Source organism: Ranitomeya variabilis, chromosome 6 (assembly GCF_051348905.1).
Source record: "Ranitomeya variabilis isolate aRanVar5 chromosome 6, aRanVar5.hap1, whole genome shotgun sequence".
NCBI lineage: Eukaryota > Metazoa > Chordata > Amphibia > Anura > Dendrobatidae > Ranitomeya > Ranitomeya variabilis.
The window spans coordinates 415596124-415617106 of record NC_135237.1 but is presented as its reverse complement, the minus strand read 5'-3'; the positions used below and the strand labels follow the sequence as shown (position 1 = coordinate 415617106).

The following is a 20983-nucleotide window of genomic DNA, read 5'->3' as shown; positions in this document are numbered from 1 at the left end:
TAATTCCATCATTGTCTTTCTAGTTTTGTTTCTATAGCATACATTGAGTGGTAGAAATTGCAATGTGATTTTCCAAGTCAGTCTGATTACAGAGATGCCAAACTTGTATAGTTTTTTAAATTATTTAACTGGTGAAAACATTGAGAAATTTGTACAAAAAATAATTTGGATTGTGTTGCCATTTTCTGAGACCTGTAATATTTTCATTTTTTGGTCCATGGAACTAGGTGAGGCCTTATTTTTTGCATGGAGAGAGAATTTTATTTATACCATTTTACATACATTGTTTTAATTGCTTTTTTGTGCATTTTTTGGAGAAGTTGGGGAGAAAAAAAAACACAATTTTGAGGTTTTGATTTTTTTTTCTCTCTTCATCTTTTACAGTGTGGGTTAATAACTTTATATTATTTATTTTTAATGGGGGAATGGGGAGATTCAAAGTTTTATATTTTATAAAATGTTTTTTTTCTTAACTATATTTTTTAGCCCCTCTGTGGGACTTGGACCTGCAATCGTTTGATCAAATTTACCAGAGTCTAAAATCACAGTCTCCTATGAAGCCAAGCCTGTGGCTGGGCATCACATAATTACTGAGTGGGTAGGCACGTGGGCCTTCAGCCGGGCCACGGCTGCCATGGCAACCTATCCTTACCTCACAATTATGTCTAATGACTTTAATGCTGCTGATAAAGATAGACAGTGGCATTTAAGGGGGTTAACAACAGCGATCGGCATTTAGCTCCAATCGCTGCCGCTAGAGGCAGATGCTGGAGGGCATGTTAAGCATAGTCATCTCTGTACTATCCACTGTCTATTGGACTTCTGGAGATAACTGAGCATCGTTCTGATTTGTGTAGGAGAAAAAGATCTGGCACTCCTTGTTGGTGTTGATGAAACCAATCGTTAATAGTACAATCCATAAACATAACGTTTCAGAAAAACAAGTGCCAGATCTTTATTTCTTAAGTAAATCAGGGTGGTTTTCCTCCTGTATACCACAGATACGGAGTGATGTGTACCCCTTACACCATCCTGATATCTTTACTCTGCAGATTTCTGTTTTTGCAACATAGTTACATAATTACATAGGCTGAAAAAACACCTAGGTCCATCAAGTTCAACCTTCCTCCACCAATTGTACATTTTGTCACAAAATTATCTATAACTCACAATGTGATGTGTGTTGAGGAAATCATCCAGCCCTTTTATAAAAGCTGTTATAGAGTCTGCCATTACTACCTTTTGTGGTCGGGCATTCCACAGTCTGACTGTAAAGAACCCTTTCCTATTTAGCGGCCGTAATCATCTTTCCTCCACCCGTAATGAGTGCCCCCTGGTCCTTAATATGGCCTTTGGAAGTAATAAGTCATGTGCCAGTCCTTTGTACTGTCCACACATATACAGTATTTATACATGTGAATGAGATCTCCTCAGAGGTGTCTTTTTTCTAAGATAAACATGCTCAACTTTTCCTTCCCTTGTAATAATCTAGTTGCCCACCTTTGAACTGACTCTAACTTCTGAATATTCTTTTTAAAATGTGAAGCCCAAAAGTGGATCCCATATTCTAGATGTGGTCTCACAAGTGATTTATATTTGAGATCATGGGATTTTATCTCTCATTTTATACACCCTAAAATCTTGTTTACATTTGCGGCTGCTGCTTGACATTGAGTACTGCTGCTCACCTTACTAGTAACCAGAATATCCAAGTCTTTTTCCTGTTCTGTAGTCCTGAGTATACTCCCATTTAATGTATATGCAGCAATAGGATTACTCCGTCCTAGTTGCATTACTCTACAGTTATCTACATTAAATTTCATTTGCCATTAAATCTCGTACTTACAGTGGGTAAGTATTCAGACCCCTTTAAATGTTTCACTCTTTGTTTCATTGCAGCCATTTGGTAAATTCAAAAAATTTCTTTTTTTCACATTAATGTACACTTTGCACCCCATCTTGACTGAAAAAAAACTGAAATTTTTGCAAATTTAATAAAAAAGAAAAACTGAAATATCACATGGTCATAAGTATTCAGACCCTATTGCTCAGACACTCATATTGAAGTCACATGCTGTCCATTTCCTTGTGATCCTCCTTGAGGTAGTTCTACTCCTTTATTGGAGTCCAGCTGTGTTTATTTAAACTGATAGGACTTGATTTGGAAAGGCACACACCTGTCTATATAAGACCTCACAGCTCACAGTGCATGTCAGACCAAATGAGAATCATGAGGTCAAAGGAACTGGCCAAGGAGCTCAGAGACAGAATTGTGGCAAGGCATAGATCAGGCCAAGGTTACAACAGCATTTTTGCAGTACTCAAGGTTCCTAAGAGCACAGTGGCCTCCATAATCCTTAAATGGAAGAAGTTTGGGACCGCCAGAAGTCTTCCTAGACCTGGCCGCCCAGCCAAACTGAGCAATCGTGGGAGAAGTGTCATGATCTCAATGGCAAGAGATCATAGCATCAGCATATATAGGAACTAGCTCTTGGAAGATGGAAACTGAGCTGACCATGAACTAAACCTAACGCACAACTAGCAGTGGCCGGGTAGCATGCCTACGTTGATTCTAGATGCCCAGCACCAGCCGGAGGACTAAATAAAGCTAGCAGAGGAAAATATTAGTCCTAGCTCACCTCTAGAGAAATACCCCGAAAGGAGACAGAGGCCCCCCACATGTATTGGCGGTGAATCAAGATGAAATAACAAACGTAGTATGAAAATAGGTTTAGCAAATTTGAGGTCCACTTACTACATAGCAGAAGACAGAAAGGACACTTTCATGGTCAGCTAAAAACCCTATCAAAACACCATCCAGAAATTACTTTAAAACTCTGGCATTAACTCATAACACCAGAGTGGCAATTCCTGTTCACAAGAGCTTTCCAGACACAGTAACGAAACTACAGCTGTGAACTGGAACAAAAATGCAAAAACAAACATGGACAAGAGTCCAACTTATCTAGTAGTTGTCTAGGAGCAGGAACAAGCACAGAGAGGCTTCTGATAACATTGTTGACCGGCAAGCAACTAACAGAGCAGCAAGGTTATATAGCGACTCCCACATCCTGATGGGAACAGGTGAACAGAGAAGATGAAGACACCAGTTCAATTCCACCAGTAGCCACCGGGGGAGCCCAGAATCCAAATTCACAACAGTACCCCCCCCCTCAAGGAGGGGGCACCGAACCCTCACCCGAACCACCAGGGCGATCAGGATGGGCCCTATGAAAGGCACGAACCAGATCAGAGGCATGAACATCAGATGCATTCACCCAAGAATTATCCTCCTGGCCGTATCCCTTCCACTTGACCAGATACTGGAGTCTCCGTCTGGAAACACGAGAGTCTAAGATTTTCTCCACAACGTACTCCAACTCACCCTCAACCAACACCGGAGCAGGAGGCTCAACGGAAGGCACAACCGGTACCTCATACCTGCGCAATAATGACAGATGAAAAACGTTATGAATAGAAAAGGATGCAGGGAGGTCCAAACGGAAGGAAACAGGGTTAAGAATCTCCAATATCTTATACGGGCCGATGAACCGAGGCTTAAACTTAGGAGAAGAGACCCTCATAGGGACAAAACGAGAAGACAACCACACCAAGTCCCCAACATGAAGACGAGGACCAACACGACGACGGCGGTTAGCAAAAAGCTGAGTCTTCTCCTGGGACAACCTCAAATTGTCCACCACCTGCCCCCAGATCTGATGCAATCTCTCCACCACAGCATCCACTCCAGGACAATCTGAAGATTCCACATGACCAGAGGAAAATCGAGGATGAAACCCCGAATTACAGAAAAACGGGGACACCAAAGTGGCAGAGCTGGCCCGATTATTGAGAGCGAACTCCGCCAATGGCAAAAAAGCAACCCAATCATCCTGGTCAGCAGACACAAAACACCTCAGATATGTCTCCAGGGTCTGATTAATCCGCTCAGTCTGGCCATTCGTCTGAGGATGGAAAGCGGACGAAAAAGATAAATCTATGCCCATCCTAGCACAGAATGCCCGCCAAAATCTAGACACGAATTGGGTCCCTCTGTCAGAAACGATATTCTCAGGAATACCATGCAAACGAACAACATTTTGAAAAAACAGAGGAACCAACTCGGAAGAAGAAGGCAACTTGGGCAGAGGAACCAAATGGACCATCTTAGAGAAACGGTCACACACCACCCAGATGACAGACATCTTCTGAGAAACAGGCAGATCTGAAATAAAATCCATCGAGATGTGCGTCCAAGGCCTCTTAGGAATAGGCAAGGGCAACAACAATCCACTAGCCCGAGAACAACAAGGCTTGGCCCGAGCACAAACGTCACAAGACTGCACAAAGCCTCGCACATCTCGTGACAGGGAAGGCCACCAGAAGGACCTTGCCACCAAATCCCTGGTACCAAAAATGCCAGGATGACCTGCCAACGCAGAAGAATGAACCTCAGAGATGACTCTACTGGTCCAATCATCAGGAACAAACAGTTTATCAGGTGGGCAACGATCAGGTCTATCCGCCTGAAACTCCTGCAAGGCCCGCCGCAGGTCTGGAGAAACGGCTGACAATACCACTCCATCCTTAAGGATACCTGTGGGCTCAGAGTTACCAGGCGAGTCAGGCTCAAAACTCCTAGAAAGGGCATCCGCCTTAACATTCTTAGAACCCGGTAGGTATGACACCACAAAATTAAACCGAGAGAAAAATAATGACCAGCGCGCCTGTCTAGGATTCAGGCGCCTGGCAGTCTCAAGATAAACCAAATTTTTGTGGTCAGTCAATACCACCACCTGATGTCTGGCCCCCTCAAGCCAATGGCGCCACTCCTCAAAAGCCCACTTCATGGCCAAAAGCTCCCGATTCCCAACATCATAATTCCGCTCAGCGGGCGAAAATTTACGGGAAAAGAAGGCACAAGGCCTCATCACGGAGCAGTCAGAACTTTTCTGCGACAACACTGCCCCAGCTCCGATCTCAGAAGCGTCGACCTCAACCTGAAAAGGTAGAGCAACATCAGGCTGACGCAACACAGGGGCAGAGGAAAAACGGCGCTTAAGCTCCCGAAAGGCCTCCACAGCATCAGGGGACCAATCAGCAACATCAGCACCCTTCTTAGTCAAATCGGTCAATGGCTTAGCAATATCCGAAAAACCAGCAATAAATCGACGATAAAAGTTAGCAAAGCCCAAAAATTTCTGAAGACTCTTAAGAGAAGAGGGCTGCGTCCAATCACAAATAGCTTGAACCTTGACAGGATCCATTTCAATGGAAGAGGGGGAAAAAATATATCCCAAAAAGGAAATCCTCTGTACCCCAAAAACACACTTAGAACCCTTCACACACAAAGAATTAGACCGCAAAACCTGAAAAACCCTCCTGACTTGCTGGACATGAGAGTCCCAGTCATCCGAAAAAATCAGAATATCATCCAGATACACAATCATAAATTTATCCAAATAATCGCGAAAAATATCATGCATAAAGGACTGGAAAACTGACGGAGCATTTGAAAGACCAAAAGGCATCACTAAATACTCAAAGTGGCCCTCGGGCGTATTAAATGCGGTTTTCCACTCATCCCCCTGCCTGATTCGCACCAAATTATACGCCCCACGAAGGTCAATCTTAGAGAACCACTTGGCCCCCTTTATGCGAGCAAACAAATCAGTCAGCAACGGCAATGGGTATTGATATTTAACAGTGATTTTATTCAAAAGCCGATAATCAATACATGGTCTCAAAGAGCCGTCTTTTTTTGACACGAAGAAAAAACCAGCTCCTAAGGGAGATGACGATGGACGAATATGTCCCTTTTCCAAGGACTCCTTTATATATTCACGCATAGCAGCATGTTCAGGCACAGACAGATTAAATAAACGACCCTTTGGGTATTTACTACCCGGGATTAAATCTATGGCACAATCGCACTCTCGGTGCGGAGGTAACGAATCAAGCTTGGATTCTTCAAAGACGTCACGATAGTCAGACAGGAACTCAGGAATTTCAGAGGGAATAGATGATGAAATGGAAACCACAGGTACATCCCCATGAGCCCCCTTACATCCCCAGCTCAACACAGACATAGCTTTCCAGTCGAGGACTGGGTTGTGAGATTGCAGCCAAGGCAATCCTAGCACCAAATCATCATGTAGATTATACAGCACCAGAAAGCGAATAATCTCCTGGTGATCCGCATTAATACGCATAGTTACTTGTGTCCAGTATTGTGGTTTATTATTAGCCAATGGGGTGGAGTCAATCCCCTTCAGAGGAATAGGAGTCTCCAAAGGCTCTAAATCATACCCACAGCGTTTGGCAAAGGACCAATCCATAAGACTCAAAGCGGCGCCAGAGTTGACATAGGCGTCCGTGGTAATAGATGACAAAGAGCAAATCAGGGTCACAGATAGAATAAACTTAGACGGTAAGGTGCAAATGGAAACAGATTTACCAAGCTTTTTAGTACGCTTAGAGCATGCTGATATAACATGAGTAGAATCACCACAATAGAAACACAACCCATTTTTCCGTCTAAAATTCTGCCGCTCGCTTCGGGACAGAATTCTATCACACTGCATACTCTCTGGCGATTTCTCAGTGGACACCGCCAGATGGTGCACTGGTTTGCGCTCCCGCAAACGCCTATCGATCTGAATAGCCATTGTCATGGACTCATTCAGACCCGCAGGCACAGGGAACCCCACCATAACATCCTTAATGGCATCAGAGAGACCCTCTCTGAAAGTCGCCGCCAGGGCGCACTCATTCCACTGAGTAAGCACAGACCATTTACGGAATCTTTGGCAGTAAATTTCCGCTTCATCTTGCCCCTGAGATAGGGACATAAAAGTTTTTTCTGCCTGAAGCTCCAAATGAGGTTCGTCATAAAGCAACCCCAAGGCCAGAAAAAACGCATCCACATTGAGCAACGCAGGATCCCCTGGTGTCAATGAAAAAGCCCAGTCTTGAGGGTCGCCCCGGAGCAAGGAAATCACAATCCTGACCTGCTGTGCAGGATCTCCGGCAGAGCGAGATTTCAGGGACAAAAATAATTTGCAATTATTTCGAAAATTCTGAAACCCAGATCTATTCCCCGAGAAAAATTCCGGCAAAGGAATTCTCGGCTCAGATACAGGTGCATGACAAACAAAATCTTGCAAATTTTGTACCTTCGTGGCGAGATTATTCAAACCTGCAGTTACACTCTGAAGATCCATTGCAAACAGGTGAACACAGAGCCATTCAAAGGAGAGAAAAAAAAATAAAAAATTTCAGCAGACTACTTATTTCTCTCCTTTCTCAGCCAAGGATTTTAACCCTTTAGTGGTCCGGTCAAACTGTCATGATCTCAATGGCAAGAGATCATAGCATCAGCATATATAGGAACTAGCTCTTGGAAGATGGAAACTGAGCTGACCATGAACTAAACCTAACGCACAACTAGCAGTGGCCGGGTAGCATGCCTACGTTGATTCTAGATGCCCAGCACCAGCCGGAGGACTAAATAAAGCTAGCAGAGGAAAATATTAGTCCTAGCTCACCTCTAGAGAAATACCCCGAAAGGAGACAGAGGCCCCCCACATGTATTGGCGGTGAATCAAGATGAAATAACAAACGTAGTATGAAAATAGGTTTAGCAAATTTGAGGTCCACTTACTACATAGCAGAAGACAGAAAGGACACTTTCATGGTCAGCTAAAAACCCTATCAAAACACCATCCAGAAATTACTTTAAAACTCTGGCATTAACTCATAACACCAGAGTGGCAATTCCTGTTCACAAGAGCTTTCCAGACACAGTAACGAAACTACAGCTGTGAACTGGAACAAAAATGCAAAAACAAACATGGACAAGAGTCCAACTTATCTAGTAGTTGTCTAGGAGCAGGAACAAGCACAGAGAGGCTTCTGATAACATTGTTGACCGGCAAGCAACTAACAGAGCAGCAAGGTTATATAGCGACTCCCACATCCTGATGGGAACAGGTGAACAGAGAAGATGAAGACACCAGTTCAATTCCACCAGTAGCCACCGGGGGAGCCCAGAATCCAAATTCACAACAGAGAAGAGCCTTGGTGAGAGAGGTAAAGAAGAACCCCAAGATCACTGTGGCTGAGCTCCACAGATGCAGTAGGGAGATGGTAGAAAGTTCCACAAAGGCAACTATCACTGCAGCCCTCCATTGGACCTTTGTGGCAGAGTGGCCCAATGAAAGCCTCTCCTCAGTGCAAGACATATGAAAGCCTGCATATAGTTTGCTAAGAAACACATGAAGGACTCCCAGACTATAATAAATAAGATTCTCTGGTCTGCTGAGACGAAGATAGACCTTTTTCATGACAATTCTAAGCGGTATGTGTGGAGAAAACCAGGCACTGCTCATCACCTGCCCAATACAATCCCAACAGTGAAACATGGTGGCAGCATCATGCTGTAGGGGTGTTTTTCAGCTGCAGGGTGAGAGGATTAGCGCTGGAGGAGGCAGGGCTGAGGGTGAGAGGATCAGTGCTGGAGGATGCAGGGCTGAGGGTGAAAGGATCAGTGCTGGAGGATGCAGGGCTGAGGGTGAGAGGATCAGTGCTGGAGGATGCAGGGCTGAGGGTGAGAGGATCAGTGCTGGAGGATGCAGGGCTGAGGGTGAGAGGATCAGTGATGGAGGATGCAGGGCTGAGGGTGAGAGGATCAGTGCTGGAAGATGCAGGGCTGAGGGTGAGAGGATCAGTGATGGATGCAGGGCTGAGGGTGAGAGGAGGGCTCAGGCCTGTGTGTGCAACCACTAGCAATGAAATTGAAATCCCCTGCTCCCAGAAAGTAATGTCACATGAAGAAATCCAGCTGCCTGCAGAAAGGAGTGAGTATATATGTGTATGCTCAATGTATAAAGTGTGTATATGTGCAAGTCTTGTGTCTGTAGTTTGTGTATGTGTATATATATATATATATATATATATGCACCTTATATATCTGTATATGCACTGTATATGTGTGTGTGTGTATATATATATACTGTATATATATATATACATACATATACACTGTATATGTGTGTATATACTGTAATGCTGCAGAATCATGACCCTCCAGGTTGCCCACCCTTTATTTCTGCAACTTGCATTTTACTGCTCTGTGTTGCAGATTTGTGGAAACAAGTCTATTTTTAAAGGGAACTTATCTCCAGAGTTTGAGTCTTTCAACAAATTCCGCCACCTTTATCACCTCTGTGCTGCATTACACTGACATGTATATTGACTCCTGACCCCCTGTTTACCCCCATACAAAACATTTTATTTGCTCTCACGCTGTATTTAAAGTGAGGCTGGTCGGGCTTCCTCTCTGATGTATGCTGCTGACCTGTACTTAAGACTATCTAGAGAGCGAGATTACAGAAGTTACAAGAAGTGGGCCTGTGTTCTTAAAAATGCCAGGGCTGAATTTGAGTCCCAGTCCGGCCCTGCTCATGGCTGTGCTAGCTCAAAAGGGTGCTTCCACCCAATACTGAGCAAAGGGTCTGAATACTTATGGCCATGTGATATTTCAGTTTTTCTTTTCTAATAAAATAGAAAAAAGTACTAAATTTCTGGGGGGTTTTCAATCAAGATGGGGTGCAGAGTGTACATTAATGAGAGAAAAATTAACTTTTTTGAATTTACTAAATGGCTGCAATTAAACAAAGAGTGAAAAAATTAAAGGGGTCTGAATACTTTCCGTACCCACTGTATACATTATTAGTACAAGTGGTAGTGACCATTACAATGGTGTGTCTTTAACTGGTTCAAAGAAGTTTTGTGGTAATAATTCCTTGATAACCCATCCGTAGGATAGGTGATCTGTATCTGATTGGTGTGGGTCAGACACCCTCCTTTCATGAGTGTGTCAGGTGTGACAGGCAGTCATCCTGGATCCAGCTGTAAAAGGTCTTTGCGTTTAGCTCAAGCACCTTCTTGATTTTTGCATCTCTGTTATGGTGCGATATCCTTCTCCTTCTAAGACCCAATAGTTACCTCCACCTTCTGCTGCTAATCACACACTTGTGCTGAAGGTTTAAATACATTCAATTGCTGCGGCATGGTGTGGGTGTTAGCTCATACTTGCCTCAGTCTTGTTGGAAGCTCTAGCAGTCGTTAGTGTTTTCCCTGAGGAACCTTGGAGGATTGCTGGAGTGATATCTCGGTGGTCTTCTCAAAGCTAAGTGTTTCATCCCCGTCCGCCTGCCCTCTGTCTTTAGTGTTAGTGGAGACTGACTAGTGTACACCCCATCCCCTCCCTTTGTAGGGCCTATCTCTAGGATCAGGCAGGGATTAGGTTCCTGCTCGGCGATAGGTGCAGAACCTATATAGGCACATTTAGAGCAGACGGTGATTTTAGATCTGCCTAGGGGTCTCCACTCCCCTTTTTTCTAGTGTTTGGGCCCCCCTTCCCTCTTCCCATTGTTGTGCACTTACTTATCCCTCACCCAGCGTGACACCTTCAAGCCCACTGAATAGCTGTTACAAGCTCCTGTAGCGTCTGGATGTAAAAACAAGGAAACAAGATGCAGTGTGCATCTCCACTCATTATGTAGTGGCCGCTCCCAGGTACTGCAGAACAGCTCCTTTAAAAAAAAAATAAAATGGGAGCTGATTTGCAATACTTGGCAGAGAACATTACGCACTGAATGAAGCTGTGCAGTACAGCACTTTTCCATGTGTTTACATCTGGTCACCACTAGAGCTTGACAATAGCTGATTGGTGGGGGTTCTGGGTTACAAACCCTTCTGATCACCTATCCAATGTTCAGGCCATCAATATATTATGACCATACAACCCCTGTAAGGAAGCATCTACAGCAGATCAGCATTTTTCAGATAGTGTGTTACATAAAGCCAGCTGGATATCGCCGTCATCAGGATTCATTGCCGAGAATGAGAAACATTTCAGGCTCTCTATATATCCGCAGAACATTTTGCATCCCTACGCATTCTCCACAGCTATAATAACCACGGCCTGAAGACCTGTTAAACTTGAGCTGCATTTTGTTGCTGGAATGAGACTGGTAATTGGATATAATAGGATTATGGGATTAATACTGCTGGTAAATCCTGTTTCTAGTAGAGGAGATGAACACAAACTCCACCCAGGTCTGGTTTATTGATCAGTGTAAAAAAAGATTACAATACAGTCATTTCATTTCTTACATTTTAAATGTGAAAACAACATCCTAAATATCTGTGTCATTTTAAATACTAAAGGGGTTATACAGAATTTAAAAACCGGTCCAAAGTGTGAGAGACAATGAATAAGAAGGGTTTATGGAACCACAATTTTGGAGAGCCAAGGTTTAAAAAATTACTGCAGTCACAAGAAAAACACATCTATGCAAATAGAAAATAATCATTTTGCTTTTAGAAACAGCGCCGCTATTGTGAGTTGGCTGCATGTAGTATTACAGCCCAGCCCTATTCATCTCAAGGTAAATGAGGCGTAATATAAAATCTAGTCATCGGACATGAGTGGCTCTGTTTCTGGAAGAGCCAACGCTGTATTTATTGACTGCAGGCAGTCCCCGGGTCACCAACTAGATACATTCTGCAGCTTTACTTATAACCCAAATATGTATGGAAATTGAAACAAAGCCATTTGGCCTCTTCTTTCCACCTTTGTGCTACATCTCCAGACTCTCAGGACTCTTCACTATAGACCAGGACTTTTGGCCACATGTAGGTCTCCGAGGTTACTATTCGTCATAAGGTCTTTGAGGCCTGGACTGGAGTTTTGGAGATGTGGCATGTGACAGCAGAAAAGAGGACGGGACAGGGAGGCCAGAGAGGTGAGTATTGTTTTTTTTTAACTAATACTCACCTTGCTGTCCAGTCCTTTTCTTTCCATCATCCGTGTGCAACATCTCCAGCCTCTTCAGCTTGGGCTTTCAGCCTTGTCCAGACCAGAGTATACTGCACGTCATGAGGTTGTGATGCTAACTCAACCTTAAGACCCACAGTGAGCGCCAACCTGCACACATCCAACAGTACAGGTCTATAATGAAGAGGCAGGATATCTAGGTGCTCAACTGCAGAAAGAAGAGGACCTGAAAGCCGTCAGTGAGGTCAGATATTAGGTTTTTGGTTTTTTTGAACATCCGACGGTCTCAGAGTCAGGTCTATAACCGGAAGGCTCGGGTAAGAACCTTTAACCCTGCAGATCGGGTGATGGTGCTTGTGCCTACTGTGGATAGCAAATTTCTTGCAAGGTGGAATGGGCCCTTTGAGGTTATGGAGAAGGTGGGGACAGTAGACTGCAAGGTACACCAACCAGGACGGAGGAAGCCAGAGCAGGTTTACCATATTAGTTTGCTTAAACCATGGAAAGATAGAGACCACCTTGGCAGGGATAGTCCACTGCCTGCATTTCCTGTTGAGAAGGCTACGTAACCTCTGGGTGTGTCAGGAGAACCATTCTCCGTAGTCAAAATAGCAGATACATTGTCTCCTAAACAGGTTCAGGTGGTCCGGGAGTTTGTTAGCCGAAATACAGATGTTTTATCTGAGCTCAGTCTGTTTAGTCAATACTTGCATTCCCCATGAAATAATAATTTTTAGACTTTTTTAACTCTGTATGGGCTCTGTTATTCCTCCAGGGAAGTTATTTATTCAACTGAATATTGCCATTTTCTTTAATAGGATGTGGTGCTACATGGTATGACACGGTCAACACAGACTGCACTGTGACAAGATAAATACCATATAGATGTCAAATGGTTCATACATTTACTGAGGAACCACAGAGGAACAGTACAATGAGATGCATAATCGTTATATAATACAGTATATGAGTATTAAACCGATAAGTCAGGAGACCGACGAGCCACGTAGCAAGCTCCGATTCACACATTACAGGCTATAGCGGTTTTCCAGGTTTAGCTGCCTCCTGACATTGTTCTGTAGCACCTTCTGCTTCTTCCACTATTGGAATTTCCCCGGGGTCTGGTGTCTCTTCTGTCGCAACAATCTCCTCCACACGCGGTTTTACTAATTCTTATGACATGAAAAGAAAAGAATAATTGGCTTTTTATTTTCTTATGTCATAAATCCAAAACGTCTCTGTAATATTTTACAGACTTTACCAAACATTATTAAGGCCAATTTCACTACAACAATACACACATCTATTATAGGGCTGGACAATCATTGCAGATCGTCATGTGATATTGTGACTTACTATAGTTCTACCATAACTCACATTAGATCACACTGACTCTTGCTTTACGATAACGCAATGTCCAATGATCATGGGGATAACAGACAACCAGGCTGAACAGTCTCCAGTTTTTACACCAGATGCAATATATTAATGAACAGTCACACAGATATGGCTGCTTTCACAATTTCAAGGCCGGCTTCAGTTCCCATGGCCTGAACTCAAAAGCCCCATAGGCATTTAGGAGACTGATGAGTTTGGTCCGCTTGTATAATTATATATATCATACTGTATATGCAAATGTATACTGCGTATATATTGGGTACGTAAAGTATTCAGACCCCTTTAAATTTGTCACTATTTGTTTCATTGCAGCCATTTGTTAAATTCAAAAAAGTTCATTTTTTTTCTCATTAATGTACACTCTGCACCCCAGGATATCTCTGTACTTGGCCGTATTTATGTTTCCTTCAATGACAACCAGTCGTCCTGTCCCTGCAGCTGAAAACCCCCCTACAGCATGATGCTGCCACCACCATGTTTCACTGTTTGGATTGTATTGGGCAGGTGATGAGCAGTGCCTAGTTTTCTCCACACAGACCGCTTAGAATTATCACCAAAAAGGTGTCACGGTGTGACTCAGCCCAACGGATGGTCGGTCAGCTAACGGCACAATACTCATACAACGGGGATGGTATAGGTGAGAGGAAGGCCCTACTCGTAGGGAATGGGGAATGGTCACCACCTGAGCTCAAACCTGAGCCTGTTCTTGCACTCCCCTAATGCCCTATGCGGGTCCTTCCCCCCACCACCATCAGGATACCTCTTCCATAGAAGTCACCTATTACTGCCCTGGCCGGCAAGGAGCATAAGTCTCACCTCTGCAGATAATACACACAGGGGGAAGTGACAAACACCAAAGGGACAAGGTAACAAAAACACCACACTTAGCTTATGTACACCGCTGCTAAGCTCCACACATCAGAAAACAACAGCAACAGGACTCCAAACACCAGACGAGGCTGACCCCAGAGCGCTGCTCCTGTTAGGCTGGTCTCCAGAAAATAACTGTATCACCAACAGTCAGCTGATGCATCAGGTGACCTTTTAAAGGACGGTGGTCACTACCTGCATCAGCTGACCCAGCAGCACGGCAGTAACATCAGATTTCCAGGAGGGAAAGAAACTGACATTAATCCCCGATGGTCCAAAAGGAAAAAAGTTTTAAACTGAGTGGAACCAGAGCTGCCACACATCCAAAAATGTATCATGACAGTACCCCCCTTTCAGTGAGGGGCCTCTGGACCCTCAACAGCAGACCTCTCCAGAAAACGACACATGGTGAGGACACCTCAATCCACCAGAGTTTACCTCTGCTGACACCTGACCCTCAGGTTTACGGCGAACGCAGCCCAATGAAAGTGACAACAACGTAGGCTCCGGAAGCGCCACAAATCTCCAGAGTGCCTACCTGTGGAATGAGTTATGTATGTGCATTACTGGGGGTAACTCCAGTTGCAAAGTCCCTCGGCTGAGAATGGCCGATACGGCCCGATTACCCTAGAATTCCAGGTCCCAGTAGCACACTTCCACCTGATGTTTTTGGTGGACACCCACACGTACTCGTTCACACACAGGTCCGGACCTGAACATCTATTTCCATGCATACGTTTGCCACAAGATGGTGAACTCTTTGCAGAACTGACAACAGAGGCGTCCCCCTGTGTCACCAAACTCACACCCCCACTACACACAGGGAACCACCCCTGACCCCTCCTCCTAAGAGGACTCCCACACTCAGAGTTAACTAGTGTTGAGGGTTGAATCTTGCTTCCACTCCCAGGCAGCACCTCTGCTGCCCCCACCGGAGAAGAAGGGGTAGGTTGCAGAAGGATGGCAGAGATTGTAGCTCCAGGGCTGCAGTCCTTACATGACTGGTCCCAGCTGACTACTTCCCTGGACCACCAATCTATGACCGGGTCGTGCCTCTTCAACCAAAGGAGGCCTAAAACAATAGGTCCACCAGCACCAGTACAGTCTCAGTTACCCTGCCAACCACCACATCAGCAGGTAAGGTACACTGAGAAGAGAAAATGGAGGAAATATACACACCATGGTCACCTCCCTCCACACAACCAGGGGGACATGGCTTATGTGATGGTGATGATACTTTGGCACGAGCTGGGCAGACACCGATGAAATGACCTGTCTGCCCACAATAGAAACATGCCCCCACACCAAGGCGAACCGCATGCAATCTTGTTTGAGATGAAACTCCTCCCACCTGCATGGGTTCGTCCATCTGCACCGGTATGTCCTCCTCCCTAGCTAGGACAACAGGGGGCAGATTTGGTGCATGCCTCTCCCTGATGCATCTATCCACCCAGATAGCAAGGCACATGGTGGCTTCCAACGAGTATCCTGCAGCCTGTCATGGCTCCCAGGCGTAATTACTGCCCAGAGGCTACTCGCCGCAGTGAGGGAGCCCAGAGCAGAACGGCGGAGAACTCACCGAGAAGCAAGCAGGATCTGAACCATGTGACAAGGGGAGTGGCCAGGGGCAGAGCCAGACACCGGGGTGCAAAGGAGGTGAACGGCGCCAGAGAGTAGTCAAACGTGTGAAGGTCAATAACCAGGGAACAAGCAAAGTACTAGAGGGTGAGACAGAAGGATAGTCAGATGGAAGCCGTAGTTCAGAAGGCCGAATAAGCGAATGAATAGGAACACAAAGCAGGGCTGGCCATGACAGGGATTTGATGTGGTGGTAGTCCTTCATTCACACATTGATTGACCTAGCTGTGTGGCATGTCTCATTGTCCTGCTGGAAAAAACAGTCCTCAGAGTTGGGGAACATTGCCTGAGCAGAAGGAATTTACCTTGTATGCAGCTTGATTCATACATCCGTCGCAAAGATTAATCTGCCCAATTCCAGCCAATTCCAGCCTTGCTAAAGCATCCCCAGATCATCACCAACCCTCCACCAAGTTTCACAGTGTGTGCAAGACACTGTGGCTTGTATGCCTCTCCAGGTCTCTGTCTAACCATTAGACGACCTGGTGTTGGGCAAAGCTGAAAATTAGACTCATCAGAGAAAACTACTTTACTTCAGTCCTCTATGGTCCAATCCTTATGGTCTTTGGCAAACTTCAGCCTGGCTCTCCTTTGCTTCTCATTGATAAAAGGATTTTTTCTACCTTTACATGACTTGAGCCTTGCCTCTAGGAGTCTGTTACAAACAGTTCTTGCCATGCACTTCACACCAGCTGCCATTTGCCAGTCCTTTTGTAGGTCACTTGATGTCATCCTGCTGTTGCTGAGTGACATTCGAATAAGATAACGGTCATTCTGGTCAGTGGGAGTCATTTTCGCCCTGCCAGTCTACGGCTTTGCTGTCCCCAATGTCTGCTGCTTGACCTTGTTGTAATGGACTGCCGTCTTAGAAATTTTAAGGATGGAGGCAACATGACACTCACTGTATCCCTCTGCTAGTAAAGCCAGAATTGAGCCCTTCTTTTCCTCACTCAAGACTTTTCTTTTCAACTTCTTTGGCTTGGTTAAAAGTTATTTTTTCATTCCTATTACTTTTGGGATATTACTAGCACTTGTTTGGCCACCCAGCTTGTCCTATTGTAAGAGGATTGTGAACACCACAGCAGGGTTTTTTATATTTTCCTTAATTAAATAAGGTTTGGTTCAGGTGATCACCTAATCAAAAGTACATTAAGTAGAATGAGGTGTACTCTGGTTTGAATTCAACTGACACTGGAATGGAAGGGCTGTCAGACATGTAGAGAAGCTGATTTTTATAAAACTGTGCAGTGGTCTCTTAATTTTTGCCAGAGCTGCATATACATACCGTATATACTCGAGTATGAGCTGAAAATTTCAGCCCATTTTTTTAGGCTGAAAATTCCCCTCTCGGCTTATACTTGAGTCATTCCCAAGGGTCAGCAGGGGAGGGGAAGCGGCAGCTGATTAATAATAATCTCCTGCTCCTGGCGCGGTCCCTGCACATCCCTGGTTCTCCGGGCGGTGACAGCTTCTTCCTGTATTGAGCGGTCACATGGTACCGCTCATTACAGTAATGAATATGGACCCGACTCCACTCCTATAGGGGTGGAGTCGCATATTCATTACGGTAATGAGCGGTACCATGTGACCTCTTAATACAGGTAGAAGCTGCCGGTGCCTGGAGAACCAGGGACATGCAGGGACCGCGCCGGGAGCAGGTAAGTATGATGGGGGGCAGTGTGCGATATTCACCTGTCCCCCATTCCACCGTCGGCGTCGCTGTGTCTTCTGCGTCCTCTGCAGTGACGCTCAGATCAGAGGGCGCGATGATGCAATTAGTGTGCGCTCCGCCCTCTGCCTTAATAGTCAGTGCAGAGGACGCGGAAGACACAGCGGCGCCAGTGGTGGAACGCGGACAGGTGAATATAGCAAGTGCAGGGGGCCTGAGTGACAAGAGGTGAGTATGTGATTTTTTTTTTAATCGCAGCAACATCACTTAGGGCATAATAGTCTATGGAGCATCTTATGGGGCCATAATCAGCATTTGTGCAGCATTGCATGGGGCAAATATCTCTATGGAGCATCTTATGGGGCCATGTGCAGCATTATATGGGGCAAATATCTCTATGGAGCATCTTATGGGGCCATAATCATCATTTGTGCAGCATTATACGGGGCAAATATTTCTATGGAGCATCTTATGGGGCCATAATCACCATTTGTGCAGCATTATACGGGGCAAATATTTCTATGGAGCATCTTATGGGGCCATAATCACCATTTGTGCAGCATTATTTGGGCAAATATCTCTATGGAGCATCTTATGGGGCCATAATCAGCATTTGTGGAGCATTATGCGAGGCAAATGTGTCTATGGAGCATTTTATGGGGCCATAATCAGCATTTGTGCAGCATTGCATGGGGCAAATATCTCTATGGAGCATCTTATGGGGCCATGTGCAGCATTATATGGGGCAAATATCTCTATGGAGCATCTTATGGGGCCATAATCATCATTTGTGCAGCATTATACGGGGCAAATATTTCTATGGAGCATCTTATGGGGCCATAATCACCATTTGTGCAGCATTATACGGGGCAAATGTGTCTATGGAGCATTTTATGGGCCCATAATCAGCATTTGTGCAGCATTGTATGGGGCAAATGTCTGTATGGAGCATCTTATGGGGCCCATCATAAACTGTATGGAGCATTATATGGGGCATATTTTGTATGGAGCATCTTATGGGGCCCATCATGAACTGTATGGAGCATTATATGGGGCTCCTGATTCAATATGGATATTCAAAAACACTTAACGTACTGATGTCTCAATTAATTTTTATTTTTGACATTTACCGGTAGTTGCTGCATTTTCCACCCTAGGCTTATAGTCATTAAGTTTTCCCAGTTTTTTTGTGGCAAAATTAAGGGTCTCGGCTTATACTAGGGTCGAGTATATACGGTATATATATACTGTATATTGTGAGGCAGTGATGGGTGTTATAAGCGAGGGTCGCTATGTGTCCCACAGGATGCACACAGAAGCGTACTGAGGCCACGAGAGTGCATTGCAGTCACAGGTATAGCTATAGCAAGCTATTTGCCCAAGGCAGATTTAAGAACTGCAGGATGGTAGTGGCCTATGGTCACAGATTTTTTGTAAAAACCCTACAACAAAGGGTTGGGTATGTCAGTTTTGTTTTGCAAACGTGCAGAGCAGGTGGCTTTGTAAAACTCAGCCTGTTTGAGGTAACATGGAGCCAAGCAAAGCCAAAAGGCCTGGCACCCCTCAGCATACATGGCGGTGCAATCATCCACGGCAACTGGTCTTGGATTAGGACTGTTTTGACGCCCGGCTGCGATCTGGAGGATTCCGTGTGATGTTTCTTTTGTGAGATTTTGGACATTAAAGACTTTTGCTGTAAACTATCCTGTTGTCACTGCCTGTCTGTCACACTGCACCAACCCCGCTGCACTGCAATATATATATATATACAGTCATATGAAAAAGTTTGGGCACCCCTATTAATCTTAAGCTTAATGTTTTATAAAAATTGGGTTTTTTGCAACAGCTATTTCAGTTTCATATATCTAATAACTGTTGGACACAGTAATGTTTCTGCCTTGAAATGAGGTTTATTGTACTAACAGAAAATGTGCAATCTGCATTCAAACAAAATTTGACAGGTGCATAAGTATGGGCACCCTTATCATTTTCTTGTTTTAAATACTGCTACCTACTTTTTGCTGACTTACTAAAGCTCTTTTTTTGGTTTTGTAACGTCATTGAGCTTTGAACTTCATAGCTAGGTGTATGCAATCATGAGAAAAGCTACTTAAAGTGGCCACTTGCAAGTTGTTCTCCTGTTTGAATCTCCTCTGAAGAGTGGCATCATGGGCTCCTCAAAACAACTGTCAAATGATCTGAAAACAAAGATTATTCAACATAGTTGTTCAGGGGAAGGATACAAAAAGCTGTCTCAGAGATTTAACCTGTCAATTTCCACTGTGAGGAACCTAGTAAGGAAATGGAAGAACACAGGTACAGTTCTTGTTAAGGCCAGAAGTGGCAGGCCAAGAAAAACATCAGAAAGGCAGAGAAGAAGAATGGTGAGATCAGTCAAGGACAATCCTCAGACCATCTCCAGAGATCTGCAGCATCAACTTGCTGCAGATGGTGTCACTGTGCATCGGTCAACTATACAACACACTGTGTTTTTTTGCCGCCATGCATAACGCCTTTTTGTGTGACCAAACAACTCAATCTTGGTTTCATGAGTCCACAGGACCTTCTTCCAAAAAGAAATTGGCTTCTCCAAATGTGCTTTTGCATACCTCAGCCGACTCTGTTTGTGGCATGCTTGCAGAAACGGCTTCTCTCGCATCACTCTCCCATACAGCTTCTCCTTGTGCAAAGTGTGTTGTATAGTTGACCGATGCACAGTGACACCATCTGCAGCAAGTTGATGCTGCAGATCTCTGGAGGTGGCCTGAGGATTGTCCTTGACTGATCTCACCATTCTTCTTCTCTGCCTTTCTGATGTGTTTCTTGGCCTGCCACTTCTGGCCTTAACAAGAACTGTGCCTGTGTTCTTCCATTTCCTTACTATGTTCCTCACAGTGGAAATTGACAGGTTAAACCTCTGAGACAGCTTTTTGTATCCTTCCCCTGAACAACTATGTTGAATAATCTTTGTTTTCAGATCATTTGACAGTTGTTTTGAGGAGCCCATGATGCCACTCTTCAGAGGAGATTCAAACAGGAGAACAACTAGCATGTGGCCACTTTAAGTAGCTTTTCTCATGATTGCATTCACCTGGCTATGAAGTTCAAAGCTCAATGAGGTTAGAAAACCAAAAAAAGTGCTTTAGTAAGTCAGTAAAAAGTAGGTAGGAGTATTTAAAACAAGAAAATGATAAGGGTGCCCATACTTATGCACCTGTCAAATTTTGTTTGAATGCAGATTGCACATTTTCTGTTAGTACAATAAACCTCATTTCAAGGCAGAAACATTACTGTGTCCAACAGTTATTAGATATATGAAACTGAAATAGCTGTTGCAAAAAAAACAATTTTTATAAAACATTAAGCTTAAGATTAATAGGGGTGCCCAAACTTTTTCATATGACTGTATATATATATATAATAGCAAAAATTGGAACAGCACAAATCCTTTACTTATCTTCAGGTGCAAAGCCCCCAGACAGCCCGTCCTCCAGTTGTCACCAGTCCATACACTTCAAAAAAGCAGGCAGCACTCCATTTTCTTATAAATAATATGCAGGATT

At 44.4% G+C, this 20983-nt stretch overlaps 1 protein-coding gene across 1 annotated transcript in view; it reads right to left on the bottom strand.

Moving 5' to 3' along the window:
- Positions 1 to 11124: 11124 nt before the first annotated feature.
- The window catches only part of MYOM1 (myomesin 1), a 181635-nt gene continuing 171776 nt past the window's right edge, over positions 11125 to 20983 (bottom strand). The window contains exon 40 of the mRNA XM_077270304.1: positions 11125 to 13017. Coding sequence (XP_077126419.1) covers positions 12881 to 13017 — 137 coding nt within the window. The 3' untranslated portion in view covers positions 11125 to 12880. The remainder of the gene's footprint in view (positions 13018 to 20983) is intronic.